The sequence below is a fragment of the Physeter macrocephalus genome, chromosome 10, assembly GCF_002837175.3.
Source record: "Physeter macrocephalus isolate SW-GA chromosome 10, ASM283717v5, whole genome shotgun sequence".
NCBI classification, from domain to species: domain Eukaryota; kingdom Metazoa; phylum Chordata; class Mammalia; order Artiodactyla; family Physeteridae; genus Physeter; species Physeter macrocephalus.
In genome coordinates, this window is record NC_041223.1 from 43,355,834 (window position 1) to 43,377,395 (window position 21,562).

General features: G+C 36.7%; 1 protein-coding gene across 1 annotated transcript in view; it reads left to right on the top strand.

The window, feature by feature from the left end:
- CEP85L (centrosomal protein 85 like) overlaps positions 1-21,562 on the top strand; it is a 222,563-nt gene that overhangs the window by 149,897 nt on the left and 51,104 nt on the right. Inside the window, 1 exon segment of the mRNA XM_024122643.3 lies at positions 7,249-7,366. Coding sequence (XP_023978411.2) covers positions 7,249-7,366 — 118 coding nt within the window.

Genomic DNA, 21,562 nt, shown 5'->3' on the forward strand with positions numbered 1-21,562 from the left:
AGGTTATTAAAAAATATTGAGTATAGTTCCCTGTGCTATACAGTAGGTTCTTGTTGTTTATCTATTTTATATATAGTAGTATGTGTATTTACTCCCAAGTTTCTAATTTATCCCTTTCCCCCATCTTTCCCCTTTGGTAGCCATAAGTTTGTTTTCTATGTCTGTGAATCTGTTTCTGTTTCGTAAATAAGTTCATTTGTATTATTTTTTTTAGATTCCACATGTAAGTGATATCATATGATATTTGTCTTTGTCTGTCTGACTTACTTCACTTTGTATAATAATCTCTAGGTCCATCCATGTTGCTGCAGATGTCATTATTTCATTCTTTTTTATGGCTGAGTAATATTCCATGGTATATATGTACCACACCTTCTTTATCCATTCATCTGTTGATGGACATTTAGGTTGTTTCCGTGTCTTGGCTGTTGTAAATAGTGCTGCAGTGAACATCAGGGTGCATGTGTCTTTTCAGCTTATGGTTTTCTGTGGATATATACCCAGGAGTGGGATTGCAGGATTATATGGTAGCTCTCTATTTTTAGTTTTTTGTTTTGTTTTGTTTTGTTTTTTGTGGTATGCGGGCCTCACACTGTTGTGGCCTCTCCCGTTGCGGAGCACAGGCTCCGGACGCGCAGGCTCAGCGGCCATGGCTCACGGGCCCAGCCGCTTTGCGGCATGTGGGATCCTCCCAAACCGGGGCGCGAACCCGGTTCCCCTGCATCAGCAGGCGGACACGCAACCACTGCGCCACCAGGGAAGCCCTATTTTTAGTTTTTTAAGGAACCTTCATACTGTCCTCCATGGTGGCTGTACTAATTTACATTCCCACCAACAGTGTAGGAGGGTTCCCTTTTCTCCACACCCTTTCCAGCATTTATTATTTGTAGACTTTTTGATGATGACCATTCTGACTGGTGTGAGGTGGTATCTCATTGTAGTTTCAAGTTGCATTTCTCTAATGATTAGCAGCGTTGAGCATCTTTTCATGTATCTTTTGGCCATCTGTATGTCTTCTTTGGAGAATTGTCTATTTAGGTCTTTTTCCCATTTTTGGCCGATTCTTTAGTCTCCTTTATGGATCTTTGGTAGCCACATTGTCAAGTAGGAGTTGGCTGGCCTAGGCTAGCCTTACCTGGATGGTCTGTATGCTCCATGGGGGTCTGTCATCCTCCACTATGCTAACCAGGGTTTGTTCATAGGGTGAAGTTCAAGGAGAAAATGAAGCACACACGTTCTCTTGGAGCTTAGGCTCAGAACTGGCACAGAGTCCCTATGGGGAATCCCTGTACCCTTAGTTTAATTTCTCTGGAACCTAAAACTTCTCTAAAAAATAAAGTCTGCTTAAAAAAAAAAAAAATCACTTCCACTATGTTCTTATCGGTCACAAGGCCAGGAGACTTCACTTGTGGACAGTAGGAACAGCAAAATCACATCATAAAGGAGTATAAGTAATACAGGGAAGGGAATACTTGTGGATGTTTTTGTAAACAATGTACCACATCCAGTGTCTTAAATAATCTTTGACATTTTACATTCTTATTATAAAGTTTTTGATAATTAATGCATTTGATATTATATAAAACAGAGGAAGAAAAAGTAGCAACTCCTGTTTCTAAAGCAACATGACCAGAATTTAAAAGTAAAAATGTTCATATATAAAGATCTTTATAACACATATAGTGATGAAAATTAGAACAAAATTATAGTATATCTTTTTTCCAGGAACCAGATTAGACTAATGGTCTTTAAAATGGTGATAACACATGCAGAGACTATTTCAGAGACAGAATTGACAGGATTTAGTTTCTTCCTGGATGGAACTGAGAGTAAAGATGCTGAACTTTTCTACTTTGGAATACAGTGTGGGTGATGATACCTTTTAAGTCACTTAACTAAAAATTGTATGCTGGATATTATTCCTGAAAATATCAAGTTATTCATGATTGCATGAGAAAAACGTGTTTTTTTTTTTTTTTTTTTTTTACAATGCATGTAGCTTTCATAGATTTTGGATAATTATGTCAAAACAGATAAAATGTTAAGGAAAAATAACTGCTATAGGAACTGTTCTTCTTATGGTTACCAGTGGGGAAGGGTCGGGGGGGAGGGATAGACTGGGAGTTTGGGATTGACATGTACACACTGCTATATTTAAAATAGATGACCAACAAGGACCTACTATATAGCACAGGTAACTCTGCTCAGTATTCTGTAATAACCTAAATGGAAAAAGAATTTGAAAATGAATAGATACATGTATATGTATAACTGAATCACTTTGCTGTACACCTGAAACTAAGATAACATTGTTAATCAACTATACTCCAATATAAAGTAAAAATTTTTTTAAATTAAAAAAACAAAGAAACTGTTCTTAAATGTTCCCCATCTTGTGAGAAAAAGCAAATAGGTTAATTTCAAAAACATCTCAGAAAAAAAAGGAGGAAACCTGGTTTCTAATGCTTTATATTTGACACTAACCATTTAGGTAATTCTGAATAGGGTACTTGACCTTTTGCATATTGATCTTCTCATCTGCCTGGGTACAAGGAGTTTCACCACTGAAGCAAAAAATGAGATTTTTGAAGATCACTCTTCTAGGCAACTCTCCTCTCCCACCTAGTTGTACAGCATGAGGATTAAATGAATAAATGTATGTAAAAAGCGCTAATACTGTCTGATGCATAGTGGCCATCAGCAAATAGTAGCCACATTATACATGTTTTGTATATGTAATAGTTATGTTTACGTGCTTGTCTTTCCTCAGTTGACTTTGATCTCTTCACAGAAGAGACAGTGTAATGTACATTTTATTACTCATAGTAGGTACTCACTAAATATTCATGCAGAGGAAGTAGCCTCATTTTAATGAAAAAGAGGTTAAGGTTGTTGGTTAACCTATGCTGTTGCTGATACTAGTAGTTCTTATGATGGTTTACACTTAGAAATTGCATAGCTTGTGCCGCTGAATTGAACAGATAAAATATAGGGGTAAGTCAGTGCACTGGAGCCAGATTCAGAGAGAGGAAACCCTATACCCTCTGTGGTGACAGCTGAGTTAATGCTATTAGTAAATGATACTGGCAGTATAGAGGAGAATTCTCATTTTGTCATTACTAGCAATTTACAGTATAGTATCTACAAATCTTCTTAAGATCTTGTCCAATAATAGAGAATCTGACTAGCCATTGTTTCTGGTTCTTGGAAAGGAGACTGTAAATCTTTAGAATGTCTTTTTTATTCATGAGCCCTGGAACACACCTGCATTTATGCTAATGAGGTGATTCTTGGGCCCTGGATAGCAGCTTCAGGATGAGGGCTATTTACCATAGAGACCAACCCTGTGATCAGAGGGTTGGGACTTTTGAGCCAGTCCAACCTCCAGGGAGAGGAGGAGGCTGGAGAGTGAGTTCAGTGATTTAATCAATCTTGCCCACACAGTGAAATTCTATAATAAAAACTCTGGGAACTCCCCAGATTTGTAGCCATTTGGTTAGAAGTGTGGATGGCCTGGGGATCCCACTTGAGTCTGACATCTGAAATGAGGCTTTCTTGTTGGGGATTATGCCCTTAAAGCTGTGGAGTCTGATGCTAACTTAAGGTGTTTAGTGTCAGAATCAAATTTCACACAGTGTAGCAGTTGGCCTTGAAACAAAATAGATTTAGAAATTGATTTTATAAAGCTATATACCTAGGTGTAAACAGCCAAAATAGATAGAAACAAACTATTGAAACTGTATTTAAATACTCAGATAAGCTGATAAAAGTAACCAAATCTTACTTCAACATTTGTGATGGAGAATAAATATGACTCTTGCATTATGGGGTCCATCTCAAAGTAAAAGATGTTCTGCAAATTGCCATGAGCAAACTATCATATGTTAATTGATCATATCTGTGAAGTTGGAATTTTAATAACTTTTAATAACCATGATATGTACACTTAGGCCTTGCTTTAGAAATATGATAAGTCCTAGCTTCTAAAGCAGATGAGTTAGAAGGACATTTAATATAAATTCCATTAAAAAATATCCACACTATACCAAAGAATCCACCACTGATTTTTAAAGTTTACCTAGCAAAATTATAATGTGATTTTACTTCCACATGTAATTAAATGAGAGACGTATACATTGCTGAAGGCTCAAATGATAGTCAGTATTTTTTAGTAATAAAATATTTTTAAATTAAGGTATGGACTTTTTTTAGACATACTATTATGCAATAGATTACAGTATAATGTAAATATAACTTTTTTTTTTTTTTTTTTGCGGTACGCGGGCCTCTCACTGTTGTGGCCTCTCCCGTTGCGGAGCACAGGCTCCGGACGCGCAGGCTCAGCCACCATGGCTCACGGGCCCAGCCGCTCCGCGGCATGTGGGATCTTCCCGGACCGGGGCACGAACCCGCGTCCCCTGCATCGGCAGGCGGACTCTCAACCACTGCGCCACCAGGGAAGCCCCTGTAAATATAACTTTTATATGCACTGGGAAACCAAAAAATTCGTGTGACTGGCTTTCTTGCAATATTCAGTTTATTGCCGCGGTCTGGAACCAAACCTGCAATATCTCCAAGGTCTGCCTTTAAATGTAAAAGCATCCTTTTAATATACTTCGGGAGTATTTTCAGGCTATACTCCCTAAACGCATTTACTGTTCTTCCTCTGACTACTCTTAGGATTTTCTCTTTATCACTGATTTTAAGTCATTTGATTAGGATGTTCCTTGGTTTAGTTTTCTTTTTGTTATTTGTGCTTTGGCTTCTTTGGTCTTCTTGGATCTGTGGGTGTGTCATTCTCAGCAGATTTGGAAAAAATTTGGCCAGTTTTCTACAAATACTTTTTCTTGCTCATTCCTCCTCCCCTCACCTCCCCTATAGGGATTCTAATTACACATATATTTGGCCTTTTAAAGAAAGCCACAACTCATTGATTCTCTGAGTTTTTGTTTTGTTTGTTTTGTTTCATATTTGTCTTTTTTTTCTGTTTCTTTTTGGATCATTTCTATTGATATGTCTTCAAATTCCCTAATCTTTTCTTCGGCAAATTCTCATCTGCCCTAATCCCATTCAGGATAATATTTATGTCTTCCATGTCTCTACTTAACATATTATGTCTTTCTTCTAGTTTCTTGAACATATGAAAATAGTTACAATAATTGATTTAGTGTCCTTCACTATTAATTCTGTCATTTGTGTCAGTTCTAGCTCACTTTCAGTTGATTGGCTGTTCACCTTATTGTGGGTCATATTTTCCTGCTTCTTTGAGATGCCAGGCATTATGAATTTTAACTTGTTTTGGATGTTACATATTTTTGTATTCTTTTTTTAAAAATTTATTTATTTTGTTTATTTTTATTTATGGCTGCGTTGGGTCTTGTTGCTGCACGCGGGCTTTCTTTAGTTGCGGCGAGTGGGGGCTACTCTTTGTTGCAGTGCACGGGCTTCTCATTGCGGTGGCTTCTTTTGTTGTGGAGCATGGGCTCTGGAGTGCAGGCTCCGTAGTTGTGGTGCATGGACTTAGTTACTCCGCGGCATGTGAGATCTTCCCGGACCAGGGCTTGAACTTGTGTCCCCTGCATTGGCAGGCGGATTCTTAACCACAGCGCCACCAGGGAAGCCGTTATTTTTGTATTCTTGAGCTTTGTTCTGAGCCCCAAATTGCCCTCAGTTGGAAATTGCTGCTAACTAATACCCTGTAAATTATGAAGTTTTCCACTCTGGCATTTGGGAACAGGCACAATTCCGGGCTCCATGTGAGCCTAAGGCACTGTTTCTTCTCATCTTTTTGGCTAACATATCCCCCACCCCCACCCCACAACGCCCCCTCCCCACTTAAAGTAGTTTCTTCATGCATTCGTTAGTTAACACTCAACTGAATACTCAAGGGTGGCTCTGCACGGTGAACTCTAGCTGCCTTGGTTTCTCCAGGTTACCAGCTTTGTTTTATCAACTCAGAGAGGTCACTTTCCCTGTTCAGAGGCTTAGGCTTAAAATGGTAATCTCTGGCAATCTTAGGACTCACATAATTTGTTGTCCACCTCCCAGAAGTCACGGTGACTAATTGCCTGTTGTCCAGTGTCTTGAGAGTCTTTCTTACCTGTATTTTGTTCCATTTTGTAATTATGTCAAGGGGAAGGGCAAAACTGGTTCCTGTTACTCCATCTTGGCTGGAAGAGGAAGTTTAGTTTTCTTTGTAAAGTTTTACATTATTTGAAAAGTACTATGTGACTAATCTCTCCTAACTTATCTGTTTCTTGTTTGATGTTTTCTGTGTGGATGTTCTTAAAGGATAGCATATCTGAAAAACAAATAAAAACAGCTCTGAATACGATAAGCTCTTTGATGCAGTCTGAACTTGCTCCAAAAGTTATTTTGTAAGTAATTTTGGAAAACATCAAGCTATTTGTTTACCCACATGTATCCTTATTATTCCTTGAAAGCACGTGCCCTTGCTCTCTTTTGCTCTCACTCTCTCATAACCTTAGTATGAGACTTGTTATTAAATTTTTGAAGATTAATGATAATACATATAAAGGTCTTAGCATGTTGCCTGGCACATAATGGTTTTCAAATGTTTAAGGATACATATTCACAAAAGTTAAATAATTTGATTAAAATAAGCTATGATCCACTGAGGAAATACTTGAACTTCAGTGTGTCTCGTTCCAGCATGAGGTTATATTAAAATGAAATTTCAGAGCTATCCAGAGATGCAAATCTGCCACCATGTGAGTTCTCCATCGTTGGTGATGTTTATGCAACCTGAATGTTGTAGATAAGATGCAGGCATAGTACAGCAGTTGAGCTAGATGATATTTATAAAAATACCTCTCACCCTGACAATGAAATTTTCAGAAGCTTCAATTGGTATTAAGTGTTGAACAGAATTTGGACGAATGGAAATAATAATATTAAGGTAAAGACATTCCAGACTGAGACTGAAACAGTTTTTATGTTAGGCAACAAGAAGAAAGAGAGCAAAGCATGACTTTGTTAGAATCTAAGAAGAGTATTCTACAAAAGATTATGTTCTTTAAAGTGTCAGAAGTACTCTACAGTATAAACTTTTTCTGTATTTAACATATCTCATGGTACTGTGGTTTAAAAAGATTTCCTATTATGAATTTTAAGATTGATCATACTTTTAACTCTTATGCCAAATTAGAATACTGAAAGTTCTGCTTTTAATTATCACTTAGAAAAGTATATTTCTTGTAATGTGGTACCTCAACTTATGTTTTGCAGGCAGAAGCAACAAATTACCCACTTGCATGAAAGAATAAGGGATAATGAATTACGAGCACAACATGCCATGTTAGGACATTACGTAAATTGTGAGGATTCTTATGTGGCTAGTTTGCAGGTAAGATTATAAAGGATTTTGTAGTTGATTTATTAGTAAAACATGTAAATTATATACTAAGCTCGTAAGATTAGGACATTTTTTGGAATTAATAATCTGTTCACATTGTTGATATTTATATGTGTAGTGAAAGATGTCCAAGTGCTGTTTTCCATCTCCAGTTCACACCTTTTCCCCACACAAACAGGAGCTACTATTAACAGTTTCTAGTGTAGCCTTCCAGAGTTGACTTATATCACAACAAACACATATAAATGTATTTTATCCTCCTACCTTCACAAAAAGTATCAAAATAAATACAGTATTCAACACCTTGCTTCTTTCCCTTAATATTATATAAAATTATATAAAATACAGTGATTATTTTCATATCATTACATAGGCAGCATCCCTTTCCTTTGCTTTTACAGCTGCTTGATTTCCCATTTTATAGAGACAGCATAATTTATTCAACCTGTCTCTACTTGTCAAAATTTGGGTTGTTTATAGTTTGGGACTATTGTACATAATCTTAGAAAAGTGAAACGCTGTACTCATTAAACAATAACTCACCATTTCACTCCCCGACCCCTGGCAACTACCATTCTACTTCATGTCTCTATAATTTTTATTACTCCAGGTATCTCATGTTAAATGGAATTATACAGTATTTGTCTTTTTTGTGACTAACATATTTCACTTAGCATAATATCCTCAAGGTTCATCCCTGTTTGCAGCATGTGTCAGAATTTCCTTCCTTTTTAAGGCTGAATAATATCCCATTTTATGTATACCACATTTTGCTTTTCCCCTCATCTTTCACTGGACACTTGGGCTGAATCCACATTTTAGCTATAGTGAATAATGCTGCTATGAACATTTTTTATATTATGTATTTGAACATGGGTGTACAAATAATCTCTTTGAGACCCTGCTTTCATTTCTTTTGAGTATATACCCAGAAATGGAATTGCTGGATCATATGGTAATTCTGTTTAATTTTTTGAGGAACTGCCACACCGTTTTACCACAGTGGAGGTACCATTTTGCATTCCCACCAACAGTGTACAAGTGTTCTAGTTTCTCCACATTGTCACCAACACTTGTTATTTTCTGGTTTTTGATAGTAACCATCCTGATGATATCTCATTGTAATTTTGATTTGCATTTTCCTAATGATTAATGATGTTGAGCATCTTCATGTGCTTATTGGCTACTTCTGTATCTTCTTTGGAGAAAGGTCTATTCAAGTCCTTTGCCCATTTTTAAATTGGACTTTTTGTGTTTTTCTTTATTGAGTTTTAGAGATTCTCTATTCTGGATATTAATCCTTTGTCAGATATATGATTTGCAAATATTTTTTCTCATTCTGTGGGTTGCCTTCTTATTCTATTGATAGTCCTTTGTGTCTTTTCATGCACAAGATTTTTAAATTTTCATGAAGTGTGATTTGTCTACTTTTCTTTTATTGCCTGTGTCTTTGGTGTCATAACCAAGAAATCATTACCAAATCCAGTGTCATGAAGCTTTTGCCACATGTTTTCTTCTAAGAGTTTTATAGTTTTAGGTCTTACATTTAGATCTTAGATCCCTTACAAGTTAATTCTTGTATATGGTGTTAGGTAAGAGTCCAACTTCATTCTTTTTGCATGTGGATATCCAGTTTTCCCAGCATCATTTGTTGAAAAGACAATCTTTTCCCCATTGAATTGTCTTGGTACCTTGTCAAAAGTCATTTGACCATATATGTGAGGGTTTATTTCTGGGTTCTCTGTTCTATTCCATTGGTCTATATATGTCTCTCCTTATGCCAGTACCACACTGTTTTGATTACTGTAGCTTTGTAGAAAGTTTTGAAATCACAGAGTATAAGTCCTCCTCTGTCCCCCCTTTTTCAAGATTGTTTTGGTTATTTGTAGTCCCTTGAGATTCTATATGAATTTTAGGGTGGGTTTTTCTATTTATGCAAAAAATATGTTATTGGGATTTTGATAGGGATTGCATTTGAATATGTAGATCACTTTGAGTAGTATTGACATTAACAATATTAAGTTTTTCAGTCCATGAGCATGGGATATATTTCCATTTATTTGTGTCATCTTCAGTTTCTTTCAGCAGTGTTTTTTAGTTTCATTTTACAGTTCTTTTACTTCTTCGGCTAAGTTACATCTTAAGTATTTTATTCTTCTTGATACTATTGTAGATGGAATTCTTTTCATAATTTCCTCTTCAGATCATTTATTATTTGTGTAGAGATGCAATTAAATTTTCTGTATTAACTTTTATATTCTGATACTTTGCTGAATCCATTCTTTTTTTTTTTTTAATTTCTCCAGCTTAAACCCAGGAGGGTGGAGATACATTTTTTTAAAAATATTTATTTAGTTATTTATTTGGTTGCACTGGGTCTTAGTTGTGGCAGGCGGGCTCCTTAGTTGTGGCATGTAAACTCTTAGTTGCAGCATGCACGTGGGATCTAGTTCCCTGATCAGGGATCAAACCTGGGGTGCCTACATTGGGAGCGTGGAGTCTTATCCACTGCGCCACCAGGGAAGTCCCTGAATCCATTATTTATTGCTAAAGAATGTGTATGATCATATCATCTGTGAACAGTGATAATTTTACATCTTCCTTTTCAATTTGGATGCCTTTAACTTCTTTTTCTTGCCTAATTGCTCTAGCTAGAACTTCCAGTACTCTCTTCGGTAGAAGTGTTGTAAGTGGGAATCCTTTTTCCTGATCTTAGAGGAAATGCTCTCAGTCTTTCACCATTGAGTATGATGCTTGCTGTGGGTTTTTTCTATATAGCTTTTATTATGTTGAGTAGTTTTCTTCTTTTCCTAGCTTTTTGTGTGTTTTTATCATAAAAGGGTGTCACATTTTGCTACATGCTCTTTTCAGCCTCAGTTGAGATGATTGTTTTTCTTTTTTCTTTCATGCTCTTTTTGTGCTGTATAGTAGCATTGATTGATTTTTGAATGTTAAACCATCCTTACATTCCAGGAATAAATCCCACTTAGTCATGGAGTATAATCCTTTTTATGTACTGCTAAATTCAGTTTGCTAATATTTTGTTGAGGATTTTTATATCAATGTTCAAAAGGGTTGTTGGTCTGTAGTTTGGAGTGTCTTCATCTGGCTTTGGTATCCGAATAATGCTGACCTCAGACCTCAAGTGTTCCATCCTCTTTCAGTTTTTAGAAAAGTTTGAGAAAGATAGATATTAGTTCTTCTTTATTTTTTTTTAAATTTTTTTTATTTTTTATTTTTTTGTGGTATGCGGGCCTTCCTCTGCTGTGGCCTCTCCCGTTGCAGAGCACAGGCTCCGGACGCGCAGGCCCAGCGGCCATGGCTCACGGGCCCAGCCGCTCCGCGGCACGTGGGATCCTCCCAGACCGGGGCGCGAACCCGGTTCCCCTGCATCGGCAGGCGGACGCGCAACTACTGCGCCACCAGGGAAGCCCTAGTTCTTCTTTAAATGTTTGGTAGAATTTGCCAGTGAAGCCATCAGGTTCAGGGCTAGGGCTTTTGTTTGTTTGGAGATTTTTGATTACTGATTCAATCTCCTTACTAGTTTTAGGTCTACTCAGATTTTCTACTTCTTCATGATTTAGTGTTAGTAGGTTCTGCTTCTAGGAATTCGCCATTTCATCTAGTTTTTCCAATTTGTTGAACAGTTAATTCTTTATACTACTCTTTTATAATCCTTTTTTTGATAGAATTGATATTGTCTCCATTTAAATTTCTGATTTTAGTAATTTGAATCTTCTTTTTTTCTTAGGACATCTAGCAAAAGGTTTGTTAATTTTGTTCTTTTCAAAGAACCAACTTTTGGTTTCATTTATTTTCTCTATTATTTTTCTATTCTTTATTTCATTTATCTCTGCTCTAATCTTTATTTTCTTCCTTCTGATAGCTTTGGATTTAGTTTGTTCTTCTTTTTCCAGTTCCTTATGTTGTAAAGTTACGTTGTTGATTTGAGATCTTTTTTTTTGTTTTCTCCATATGGATTTAATATGTATTTCTCCTAAGACTGATGTGGAACTTCTTTTTATATATAAGACCCATTCATGTTTCTTTTTCTGTGAATTGTTTTTTCGTAATTTTTTGCTTATTTTTTCTGTATTGGTTTTTTTGCTTATGGATTTTATGAACACTTTAATGGAAAAAAGTTAATTTCTTTTACATATAATTTGATTTGAAAATGCATTTTCTGAATTGTCATAATATTTTCATTCTATTTATATCATTTTCTCATTTTTTTCCTTTATTTTTTTCTACCATGAAGTCTCTCTAATTCTGATGAGTATTTTATAAATAACCATTTTGGAAATGAACACATTTAACAAACAATTATTAAACATCCACTGTGCTAAATTCTGAGGTCACAAAAGTGAAAAATAGTTCCTGCCTTCATGAATCTCAAACTATAAAGGGAGAGACTATATAGGTTAAACACATTTACGCAATCCTTTAAAATTTATTATGATTCCTATAGATTAGGCATTGTCTAGGTGCTAGGAATAGCAATGTGAACGAGATTGGTTTTGTCCTTGAGGGTACAGTCTAATGGGAACACAGACATAGGATCTATGACTTCTCATAACAAAATTTATATGGCCGGAAGGACTACTTTCTCAAATTATTACTGTTTTTAAGAATTGTCCTTAATATTTGTTTTTATATATTTCTATGTAAACTTTATAATTGGCTTGTTTATTTACAAAAAGATGAAAAACTATTGGCAGATTACTTAATGGTGGTATGTACTTCTGTTTGGTCACTTTCATTAACATCTTTATTCCTAGAATTAAAAAAAATCAATTTAAGTGGAATTTTTTCCCCCATTATATTTTCATACTTGTAGTTTTATTAAAGGCATTATTATATTAAAATCAGGACATATTAAAGACCAAATAACTATCAGACTTATTTGAGGCAGAGGCACTTAACAGAGATTCCAGCTTTTTTATCATACTTCAGTTACTAATGTATCAAGTACCTTGTTATCATGTGGTTTCATCTTCAAGTTCCATCACATGATAGCAAGGCTCTGTCATACTGAGATTAATAGTGTACAGTTATTCGAAAGTGGTATTTCCATACTACTTAAGTAGTATAAGTTGCTTTGATAAAGGTATTTTAATAGAACCATGCAGTTTCTCCTTATAACTTTATTATTCTGAATAAAGGTTTTACTTGAGTTACACAATTATTATTATATTACCAAAAGCATTTAAAACTTACGTTATCTGCAAGCTGAAGAAAATGTTTTTTGACACAGCATCAGGCCAGAAGAGGGCTCTCTAAGTCAGTCTGCAAGGACAGATAGAAATATCTGGAAAGGTAAGGAAAATGGGCTGCTAAAAATATTAGAAGAATTTTCAATTATGTGGGGAATTAAAATATTGTTGAGAAATTCATTTTAAAAGATAAGTGCAATTAATAAAAGGAAATACAAGGAAAACCCTTAGTACTAAATGGATATGATAAATATATAAGATAAACTTTTTTCCAGGAGTTTGATACAGAGAGTGGATAAAACAGCAAAAGTTTAGGAGAAACAACTAATAAGATAATAAAATTTTCTTTAGTGAAGGAATTTTTTTGGCATGTGAATAGTGTTTTTATTTTTCTTCACTTTTTTTTTTTTTTTCTTTTTGCGGTACGCGGGCCTCTCACTGTTGTGCCTCTCCTGCTGTGGAGCACAGGCTCCAGACTTGCAGGCTCAGCAGCCATGGCTCACAGGCCCAGCCGCTCCACGGCATGTGGGATCTTCCCGGACCGAGGCACGAACCCACGTCCCCTGCATTGGCAGGCGGACTCCCAACCACTGCGCCACCAGGGAAGCCCCCTTCTTCACTTTTTCATTGAACAGATTTGACATGTAATGTGGTGTAAGTTTAAGGTGTGTGGCATGTTACTTTGATACATTTGTATGTAATATGATCGCTATTGTAGTGGTATTTATCACATTACATAACTATATATAGTATGATATAATTGCCTGTATTCATTACACCGTGCATTAGGTTTTTATGGCATATTTACTACTTGTTAAAGTTTTACCCTTAAACACCATCACTCTTATCCCCTGTGGGAGCTCCCCCCCGCCCATCCCTGGTAAAGAGGTACTCTTATGTTTTTTACAGGTTTAACTTCTTTAGATTCCACATATAAATGGTATCATACAATACTTGCCTTTCTCTGATTTGTCTCACTTAGCAAAATGTGCTCAAGGTCTATCCATGTTGTCTCAAATGGAAGATATCCTCCTTTCTCATGGCTGAGTAATATTCCATTGTGTGTTACATCTTTTGTCAATTCATCTGTTGATGGGCATTGGGCTGTTTCCATACCTTGGCTGTTGTGAATAATGCTGCAGTAACCATGGGGGGGTGCATGTATCTTGTAGAAATCCTGTTTTCATTTCCTTTGGGTATATGCCCAGAGATGGAATTGCTGGATCACATGGTAGATTTGTCTTTTATTTTTTTGAGGAGCCTTCATATTGTTTTCTGTAGTGGCCACGCCAATTTACATTCCCACCAACCAAGTTTAAGGGTTCCCTTTCCACCACATCCTCATCAGCACTTGTTGTCTTTTGTCTTCTTTTTTTTCGTGCGGTACGCGGGCCTCTCACTGCTGTGGCCTCTCCCGTTGTGGAGCACAGGCTCCAGACGCGCAGGCTCAGCGACCATGGCCCACGGGCCCAGCCACTCCACGGCATGTGGGATCCTCCCGGACCAGGGCACAAACCCGTGCCCCCTGCATCAGCAGGCAGACTCTCAACCACTGCGCCACCAGGGAAGCCCTTTTGTCTTCTTTATGATAGCCATTCTAATAGGTGGGAGGTAAGATCTCATTTTGGTTTTGATTTGCATTTCCCTAATGATTAACGATGTTGAGCATTTTTTCATGTGTCTGTTGGCCATTTTGATGTCTTCTTTGGAAAAACGTCTATTTGGTTCCTCTGCCTATTTTTTAATAGATTGTTTTTTGTTGACTTGAATGAGTTTTTTATATATTTTGGATATTAACACCTTATATGATACAGGGTTTGCAAAATGTTCTCCCATTCTATAGATTGTCTTTTCATTCTGTTAACTGTTTCTTTTGCTGTACAGAAGCTTTTGAGTTTGATTAGTCTCATTTGTTGAGTTTTGCTTTTGTTGTTTGTCCTTTTGGCATCATGTCAAAATCATTGCCAAGACAAATATTGATGAGCTTCTTCCCTATATTTTCTTCTAGCAGTTTTATGGTATTGGGTCTTATGTTTAAGTCTTTGGTCCATTTCGAGTTAATTTTTATGAGTGATATGAGATAGGGGTCCAGTTTCATTGTTCTGCATGTGTTTCTCCAGTTTTCCCAGCACCATACCCATTGAGTATTCTTGGCTCCTTGTTGAATATTAGTTGACCTTGTATTCTGGCATTTAATTCTGGGCTCTCTGTTGTGTTTCATTGGTCAATGTGTTTATTTTTGTACCAGTACCAAACTGTTTTTATTACTATGGCTTTGTAGTGTAGTTTGGAATCTAGAAGTGTAATGCCTCTGGTTTTGTTCTTTTTTCTCAGTATTGCTTTGGCTGTCCAGGGTCTTTTTAGGGTTGTTCTATTTCTGTGAAGAGCAACAAAGGAATTTTTTTCTTGGATTTATGAACATTATTTTTTGTGCACAACATTTTGTATGTGCACATTTTTGGGGTCCATAACTTGTTCATCTTAATTTCCTAGTATATTTTTAAAAGGGTGGGCTTCCCTGGTGGCGCAGTGGTTAAGAATCTACCTGCCAATGCAGGGGACACGGGTTCAAGCCCTGGTCCGGGAAGATCCCACATGCTGCGGAGCAACTAAGCCCATGTGCCACAACTGCTGAGCCTGTGCTCCAGAGCCTGCGAGCCACAGCTATTGGAGCCTGTGCACCTAGAGCCTGTGCTCTGCAATGGGAGAAGCCACCGCAATGAGAAGCCCACGCACCGCAACGAAGAGTAGTCCCTGCTCACCGCAACTAGAGGAAGCCCACGTGCAGCAATAAGGACTCAACTCAGCCAAAAATAAATAAATAAAATAAATAAATTTTTTTAAAGGGAACTATACTTTTACTATTCTGTATATTCTAGGTTTAAAAAGCATATTTTTGAAATAAAATGACTTTTTAATTAATTTATAGATGAAAAACATTATTGAGAAGTAACTTCTATTTGCCCATTAAAAACTTTGAATAACCTTACAATCAAAATGAACTAGACATTGCTAAGTCTGATAGGCAGAAAATGAGAACCAGGTCTTTATCCTAAAATCCAAACTTCCTAGGTTGTTTCAGTAGTAGAATTGGTAGAACCAAGGAGTAATTTGTACTTATAATGCCTTAAACCAAAATTTTAACCTGTGGTTAACAGGCTTGCATGGAAAAAACCCAAATGTGAAAGACCCTTTTTCCTTTTGTTAAAAACTGAAGAAGAAAGAGAATTCTTCTTTAGAAAGACCAGTTAAATAATGGTTATTCTTTTCAAGCTTTATTGATGCATCATTCCTTTTTTCTTCCCATTTATATCATTTTTTTCTATTCCTTTTTCCTTCAGCTATTTTTTTCTACTACCAAGTCCTTTGGTTCTAATGAACATTTTATAAATGAGTTCCACCTTTGCAAAGGAACTTATTGAACAGAACATAAACACCTAATGTGTTAAATACTGGGCCCACAGAAGTGAAGAACAGTTTCTGTCTTCATGGAACTTGAAGTTCACAAAGGGAGACTATATCAAAAAACATGTTTATCCATTTCTTCAAAAATTATGTTTACTATGGATAAGGCTAAGGCACAATTTAGGCTCTAGTAATACGTGAAAGAAGTTGGTCTTTCCCTCATAGTGTGTACAATCTAATGAGGAGCACAGATAAACATCAGACAATTGCCGTATGTTAGAGGTGCCCAAGAGGGATATATTTGAAGAGCTATGAGAACCCATACTAAGAACATATGAACTAGCCTTCCAAAGGTCAGGTCAAGCTTCCCATAGGAAGGGATATCTAATCCAAGAACCTGATGGATTAAAAGAAAATAGCCAGAAGAAGGAGGTAGCAGAATAGTGTTTGAGGCATAGTATACTGCATGCAGACAGGCTTAAAGGCAAGAAAGGAGGTAATCATTTGGAAAACTACAAATTATTCTGTAAGGATGAAGTATATAATGAGAGAAGAGTAGTGGTAAGAGATGTGGTTGAAGAGGTAAACAGGGGTCAAGTTGTATCAAAGGCTTGAGAAGTAAGGGCTCCATTTGTCTCCAATTTAGGGATAATTCCAGTCAGTGTCTGTTGAATTAGCATAATTATTAATAGCATCCTCTTTCACTCACCCAGATATCTTAGTTTGGTTATTCCAGTGGCATAATAGAGACTGGATTTAAGATGGATGGTATTGGAGACAGGGAAACAGTCTGGAGGGCTATCTCAATAATCTAAAAGTTAAGTGAATACCTGAATTTTAAAACAATGTTGGTCAGGATGAAAGGAAGAGTACTTATTAAACATCTGTGTGACCAAGCATGGGCTAGATGTAGTGACATTAATGTGGTGAGAGAGATAATTGCCTAGTTTCAGATGGGGGAAGTTGATTGGTTTACACTGTCAATGACCAGGATAGAGACTACTCTATTAGGAGTAGGTTTAGAAAAGAAAAATAATGGGTTCAGCTTATGTATTATAAATTTGGGACTGAGATGAAGAATGAGGTTGGATTCCTGGGTAGAGGTCCTTGGGCATGATCTGGTGTTGCAGGGAGTGAAGAAAATGGGATTCAGAAGTAAAGACAGGAACAGTAGTGTTCTACAGGGTAGTAGAAGAGCACAGCTTGTGAAGGAGAATGGGAGGTGGTGTGGGATATTGTCATAGAAATGAAGGGAAGAAAGGCTTTCTCCAGAATGAGTGATTGTATGACACTTAGAGAAAGTAGGTATAAAGGCTGAAAACATCTGATTAAATGTAGAAATTAAAACTCTTCGGCTTCAGGCTTCTCTGTCTGCTTAATTTCATCTAGAGGTTCAACTACAGCTTGTCGTGCTGCAAAACATGTTTCTGTAGTGCAAATGTGCTCATACACAAATGATAAATAGGAGAACAATGTCAGCATAGTTTTCAAGTCTCACTGGTTCCTCTGTGGCTTTGTTTTGTTTTGTTTTCTAGGCAAGGGGAGTTAGAATAATGGGGGTAAAATTAGTTTTTGGCAGGCTGTAAAAAAGACCTAGGCTCTCCTACTGCATTGGCAGCAGAAGCCTCTTCAAGCTTCATTTAAAGAAAATTAGGAGTGCCTGTCCTTCCTTGAGAGATGCACTTCCTCTGCTAGTGGTTTTCAATTCATGGCAGGTTATATTGCCTCCTGCCCATCTGCATGGCAGTCCCTGTATTGCAGAGTTCTACCTTCATCATCTCAACACCCACCAGACCTGCTCTGATCAAAGCGACACCAGCATTTTGGCTGTATTTAATATCAACCATGGCTGCCTGCCCAGAATGTTCAACTTACTCCGTGGTTACTGTCTTCATTAGTGATCTGGTATAAAGTTGGATAGGTTTTGAGTGGATTATTCATATCCTTACTTTTCCATAAGCCATATTATTCTTAGTTCATAATTTTCTAGTGGTTTTCCACTAATGTGTATACTTAATTATAATAAAAACACCTTTATTAACTTTTTTGTAAAATTAGTAAAGTATATAATTTAGGGAACTTTTAGGTTCACAGCAAAATTGAGCAGTAAGTACAGAGAATTCCCATGCTGTGTTCCCCATACACCCACAGCCTCCTCCACTATTGACATCTTTTATCACAGGGTACATTGTTACAGTTGAACCTATATTGACATGTCCTTACTACCCAAAGGCCATAGTTTACATTAGGGGGTTTGTTCACACTCGGTGTTGTACATTCTGTGGGTTTGGACACATGTATAATGACCTACCTCCACCATTCTAGTATCATACAGAATAGTTTCACTGCCCTAAAAATCTGTGTACTCTGCCTGTCCTGCCTCCCTCCCCCTTAACCTCTGGCAACAACTAATCTTTTTAGTGTCCCTAGTTTTGTCTTTTCCAGAATGTCCTATAGTTGGAATATAGCCTTTCAGATTGGCTTCTTTTGCTTAGTAATACACATTAAAGTTTCCTCTATGTCTTTTCATGTATTGATGGCTCATTTCTTTTTAGCACTGAATAATATTCCATTGTTTGGATGTACCACACTTTATTTATCCATTCACCTACTGAAGGAAATTTTAGTTGATACCAAGTTTTGTCAGTTGTGAATAAAGCTGCTAATAACATGCATGTGCAGATTTTTGTGTAGGCATAAGTTTTCACTTCCTTTGGATAAATATCAAGGGATATGATTATGGATCATGTAGTAAAAGTATGTTTAGTTTTTAAGTAACTGCCAAACTGTTCCAAAGTGACTCTACCACTTTGCATTCCCACTAGCAATGAGTGAAAGTTCCATATCTTCACCAGCATTTGATATTGTCAGTGTTTTGGATTTGGGCCATTCTAACAGGTGTATAGTGGTAGCTCATTGTTGTTTTAATTTGCAATTCTCTAAAGACATATGATGTTAAACACCTTTTCGTATGCTTATTTTCCATCTGTATATTTTCTTTGAGGTGTTTGTTCAGATCTTTTGCCCCTTTTAAATTGTGGTGTATATTTTTTTATTATTTAATTTGAGTGCTTTGTATATTTTGGATACAAGTGCTTTATCAGATGTGTCTTTTGCAAATATTTTCTTCCAGTATGTGGGTTGTCTTTTCATTCTCTTGATATTGTCTTTTGCATAGCAGAAAATTTTAATGAAGTCTAGCTTATCAGTTGTTTATTTTATGGATCATGCCTCTTGGCAGTGTATCTAAAAGTCATTGCCATATTCAAGGTCATTTGAGTTTTCTCCTATGTTATCTTTTTTTTTTTTAACATCTTTATTGGAGTATAATTGCTTTACAGTGTTGTGTTAGTTTCTGCTGTATAACAGAGTGAATCAGTTATATGCATACCTATATCCCCATATCCCCTCCCTCTTGCATCTCCCTCCCACCCTCCTTATCCCACCGCTCTAGGTGGTCGCAAAGCACCGAGCTGATCTCCCTGTGCCATGCAGCTAGCTATCTATTTTACATTTGGTAGTGTATATATGTCAATGCCACTCTCTTACTTCGTCCCAGCTTACCCTTCCCCCTCCCCGTGTCCTCAAGTCCATTCTCTACATCTCTGTCTTTATTCCTGTCCTGCCCCTAGGTTCATCTGAACCATTTTTTCTTTTAGATTGCATATATATGCGTTAGCATACAGTATTTGGTTTTCTCTTTCTGACTTACTTCACTTTGTATGACAGACTCTAAGTCCATCCACTACATCACTACAAATAACTCAGTTTCGTTTCTTTTTATGGCTGAGTAGTACTCCACTGTATATATGTGCCACATCTGCTTTATCCATTCATCTGTCAGTGGACACTTAGGTTGCTTCCATGACCTGGCTATTGTAAACAGTGCTGCAATGAACGTTGTGGTACATGACTCTTTTTGAATTATGGTTTTCTCAACTCCTGTGTTATCCTGTAGGGGTTTTATAGTTGTGCATTTTATGTTTATGTCTGTGGTCCATTTGAGTTCTTTTTTTTAAAATTTAATTTTATTTATTTTTTTATATAGCAGGTTCTTATTAGTTATCCATTTTATACATATTAGTGTGTATTTATCAATCCCAATCTCCGAATTCATCCCACCACCACCACGCCCCCGCCCCGCCATTTCCCCACCTTGGTGTACATACGTTTGTTCTCTGCATCAGTGTCTCAATATCTGCCCTGCAAGCCAGTTCATGTGTACCATTTTTCTAGGTTCCACATATATGCGTTAATATATGATATTTGTTTTTCTCTTTCTGACTTACTTCACTCTGTATGACAGTCTCTAGATCCATCCACCTCTCTACAAATGACCCAATTTCGTTCCTTTTTATGGCTGATTAATATTCCATTGTATACATGTACCACATCTTTATCCATTCATTTATCAATGGGCATTTAGTTTGCTTCCATGTCCTGGCTATTGTAAATACTGCTGCAATGAACATTGGGGTGCACTCCTGTGTTATCCTGTAGGGGTTTTATAGTTGTGCATTTTATGTTTATGTCTGTGGTCCATTTGAGTTCTTTTTTTTAAAATTTAATTTTATTTATTTTTTTATATAGCAGGTTCTTATTAGTTATCCATTTTATACATATTAGTGTGTATTTATCAATCCCAATCTCCGAATTCATCCCACCACCACCACGCCCCCGCCCCGCCATTTCCCCACCTTGGTGTACATACGTTTGTTCTCTGCATCAGTGTCTCAATATCTGCCCTGCAAGCCAGTTCATGTGTACCATTTTTCTAGGTTCCACATATATGCGTTAATATATGATATTTGTTTTTCTCTTTCTGACTTACTTCACTCTGTATGACAGTCTCTAGATCCATCCACCGTTTTGTTTGTAGTTTCCTTTGCTGTGCAAATACTCAAGTTTCATTAAGTCCCATTTGTTTATTTCTGTTTTTATTTCCATTACTCTAGGAGGTGGATCAAAAAAGATCTTGCTGTGATTTATGTCGAAGAGTGTTCTTCCTATGTTTTCCTGTAAGAGTTTTAAAGTGTCCAGTCTTACATTTAGGTCTCTAATCCATTTTGAGTTTATTTTTGTGTATGGTGTTAGGGAGTGTTCTAATTTCACTCTTTTACATGGACCTGTCCATTTCTCCCAGCACAACTTACTGAAGAGACTGTCTTTTCTCTGTTGTATATTCTTGCCTCCTTGGTCATAGATTAGTTGACCACAGGTGTGTGGGTTTATCTCTGGGCTTTCTATCCTGTTCCATTGATCTGTACTTCTGTTTTTGTGCCTGTACCATACTGTCTTGATTACTGAAGCTTTGTAGTATAGTCTGAAGTCAGGGAGCCTGATCCTCCAGCTCCATTTTTCTTTCTCAAGATTGCTTTGGCTATTCGGGGTCTTTTGTGTTTCCATACAAATTGTGAAGTTTTTTGTTCTAGTTCTGTAAAAAATGCCATTCGTAGTTTGATAGGGATTGCATTGAATCTGTAGAATGCTTTGGGTAGTACAGTCATTTTCACAATATTGAATCTTCCAATCCAAGAACATGGTATATCTCTCCATCTGTTTCATCTTT